Consider the following 2,617-nt stretch of genomic DNA (forward strand, 5'->3'; position numbering starts at 1 on the left):
GTCAGCCCCCTGGACGGCCCGCGGCCCACCTCCCGAGCCCAGCGCTCACGCTCCCTGCCCCAGGCAAAACTCAGCCCCCCGCTGCCCGGCTGGCTCCTGGCCCCCGCCTCCCGCCACCAGCGCCGCCGCCCCTTCCTGAGCGGGGACGAGGACCCCAAGGCCTCCACGCTGCGAGTCGTGGTCTTCGGCTCCGATCGGATCTCGGGGAAGGTGGCCCGGGCGTACAGCAAACTGCGGTGAGAGCTGGAGCTGGGCCTCCATCTGCCCTGGGCTGAAGCCCAGATGCTGGCGGCATCTGGGCTCGAGGACTGGGGTCCCCCAGGGGCCCAGGGGCTCCCTTCTCACCATCTTCTTCTCCGCAGGCGGCTGGAGAGCAACCGTCCGCTCCTCACGCGGTTCTTCAAGCTCCAGTTCTTCTACGTGCCCGTGAAGCGGACTGGTGGCTGTACCAGCCCAGCTTCTCCATGCCAGACGTCCCCACTCCCCGCAGACTCCCCAAGGCACCCCAGCCCTGCGGTAGGTCCCCAGCCCTGGGCCAAGCAGGGTAGCAAAGCAAGGAGACATGAGCAGGTCCCAGATCCCTGGAGGGGGTCTGGTCGGAAGTCAGGAGCAGCAGCTACCCCTGTTTACGAGGCACGTCCTCCTGGGTGGGCCTGGCTCCTGGGTATGCTCCCTGCCCTGCATGTGGTGATGGAGCTGGGGAGCGGGGGACATGAACTGAGGGTCGTTAGACCTCTCTAAGGGCAAGGGAGAAGCTCGGGATGGGACAGCGGGTGCCGTGCAGGGCCTCAGCGAGGGTGGCAGGGCCAGGGTGCCGGGTATGACTGTCGCCCCCTCTCCAGGAGCTGGGCGCGGCCCCCTGGGGGGAGAGCACCAACGACATTTCCCACTACCTCGGCATGCTCGACCCCTGGTATGAGCGCAACGTGCTGGGCCTCATGCACCTGCCCCCCGAAGTCCTGTGCCAGGTGAGCCGCCCCTTTCCGGGGTGCAGGGGCTGGGGGGCGCCTGGCTGCAGTCACCCAGTCTTGCTTTGAAGGCCCTAGTTTAGGGGGTCCAGCTGGAGGCCCCTCTGGAGGGCCAGGGCTCACTCGTGATGGAGCAGGGAGGCTGGGTGGAAGCAGGGCTGAGCTGAACCTGGGGCTCCAAGGCCCAGGGAGGGGTCTCTATGCTGGGAGGGAAGGAGGGGCCCTGGAAGGACCCAGGCGTCTTAGGCCTCAGCCCCACTCCTCGACCCCCAGCTTGGAGGCTGGAGAGGAGGGACAGAGGCAGCCGTGGGCCCCTCCCCAGCCCTTCTGTTTCCATCTCACCGCCCCCTCCCTGGCCCTGCCTGCCTCTGGATGTGTCTCCTTTGTGTGTCGTCCTCTCATCCTCCCCCTTCTCTCTCCATTGCGGGGCTCCCCCCACCCCCAGCAGTCTCTGAAGGCGGAGTCCCGGCCCCTGGAGGGCTCCCCTGCCCAGCTGCCCATCCTGGCCGACATGCTGCTCTATTACTGCCGCTTCGCTGCCCGCCCGGTGCTGCTACAGGTCTATCAGACCGAGGTAAGGCCTGTCCTGCCGCTCCAGACTGGCTGAAGGGTCCCCCTCCGCCCATCGCCCTGTGCGGGGGGTGCCTGGGAGCCACTCTGGGAGGTCCATGCTGATGCCCACCCTCCTGCCCACTCCAGCTGACCTTCATCACTGGGGAGAAGACGACAGAGATCTTCATCCACTCCCTGGAGCTGGGTCACTCTGCTGCCACGCGTGCCATCAAGGCTTCAGGTGGGTCCTACCTGAGTTCCTGTGGAGGTGGGCCAGGATCCAGGGGGCCCCTGGGGAGGAGGGGTTATAGGGTAGTGAAGCAGGAGGGACAAGAAAGGGGCGGGGAGCCAGGGCCCCGGGTCTGTGAGGGCCTGGAAGGGAGAGGAGCAGAGGGTCTGTCTGTGTGCACAGGTCCTGGCAGCAAGCGGCTGGGCATCGACGGTGACCGGGAGGCCGTCCCACTAACACTACAGATTATCTACAGCAAGGTGAGTCTGCTGCTGGCCTGCCCCTCCGGGTCTGCTCCCCATGCCGCCTCCCCAGAGCCAGCCTGCTGTGTACTGGGCCCAGTCTGTAAGCTGGAAGGCCGCGGCTGGCTGCCAGGGCTCTCCAGGATGCTGAGAGAGCGGGGAAGCAGAGGCAGTGGACCTTGCCCTCTCCCTCCGCCTCCAAAGCTGCCCTCCCTCCGGGGGTCCCCCTCCTCAGGGTGCTCAGGGACCCGGATTCCGGGCTGGGGGTGAGGATGGAGCAGAGTTCCACCCGGTCACCTGGCTGGCCCTGGACCAAACCAGTGACCTGGCAGCTCCTCCTGGGGTCCGCAAGGTCTTTATAGGGGTCGGGGGGCTCTTGGTGAAGAAGCTGGCCGACTGGAGTGAAGAAGAGAGAGCTGCCTGGGTGTGCTGGTGGCGGGTGGCACCCTGTGGCTGGTGGGTCTGGAGCTGAAGGCACCAGGCACCGGGGGCCTGGGGCTCAGACAGTGTGGCTCTGCTCCCTTCCCAGGGGGCCATCAGTGGACGCAGTCGCTGGAGCACCATGGAGAAGGTCTGCACCTCCGTCAACCTCAGCAAGGCCTGCCGGCAGCAGGAGGAGTTAGGTG

General features: G+C 66.9%; 1 protein-coding gene across 1 annotated transcript in view; it reads left to right on the plus strand.

The window, feature by feature from the left end:
- The window catches only part of PIK3R5 (phosphoinositide-3-kinase, regulatory subunit 5), a 74,870-nt gene that overhangs the window by 69,388 nt on the left and 2,865 nt on the right, over window positions 1–2,617 (plus strand). The window contains exons 12-18 of the mRNA XM_010843196.1: window positions 6–236; window positions 363–516; window positions 843–968; window positions 1,414–1,542; window positions 1,668–1,761; window positions 1,933–2,009; window positions 2,521–2,614. Coding sequence (XP_010841498.1) covers window positions 6–236; window positions 363–516; window positions 843–968; window positions 1,414–1,542; window positions 1,668–1,761; window positions 1,933–2,009; window positions 2,521–2,614 — 905 coding nt within the window. The remainder of the gene's footprint in view (window positions 1–5; window positions 237–362; window positions 517–842; window positions 969–1,413; window positions 1,543–1,667; window positions 1,762–1,932; window positions 2,010–2,520; window positions 2,615–2,617) is intronic.

This window comes from Bison bison, unplaced genomic scaffold, assembly GCF_000754665.1.
Source record: "Bison bison bison isolate TAMUID 2011002044 unplaced genomic scaffold, Bison_UMD1.0 scf7180017864180, whole genome shotgun sequence".
Classification (NCBI taxonomy): domain Eukaryota; kingdom Metazoa; phylum Chordata; class Mammalia; order Artiodactyla; family Bovidae; genus Bison; species Bison bison.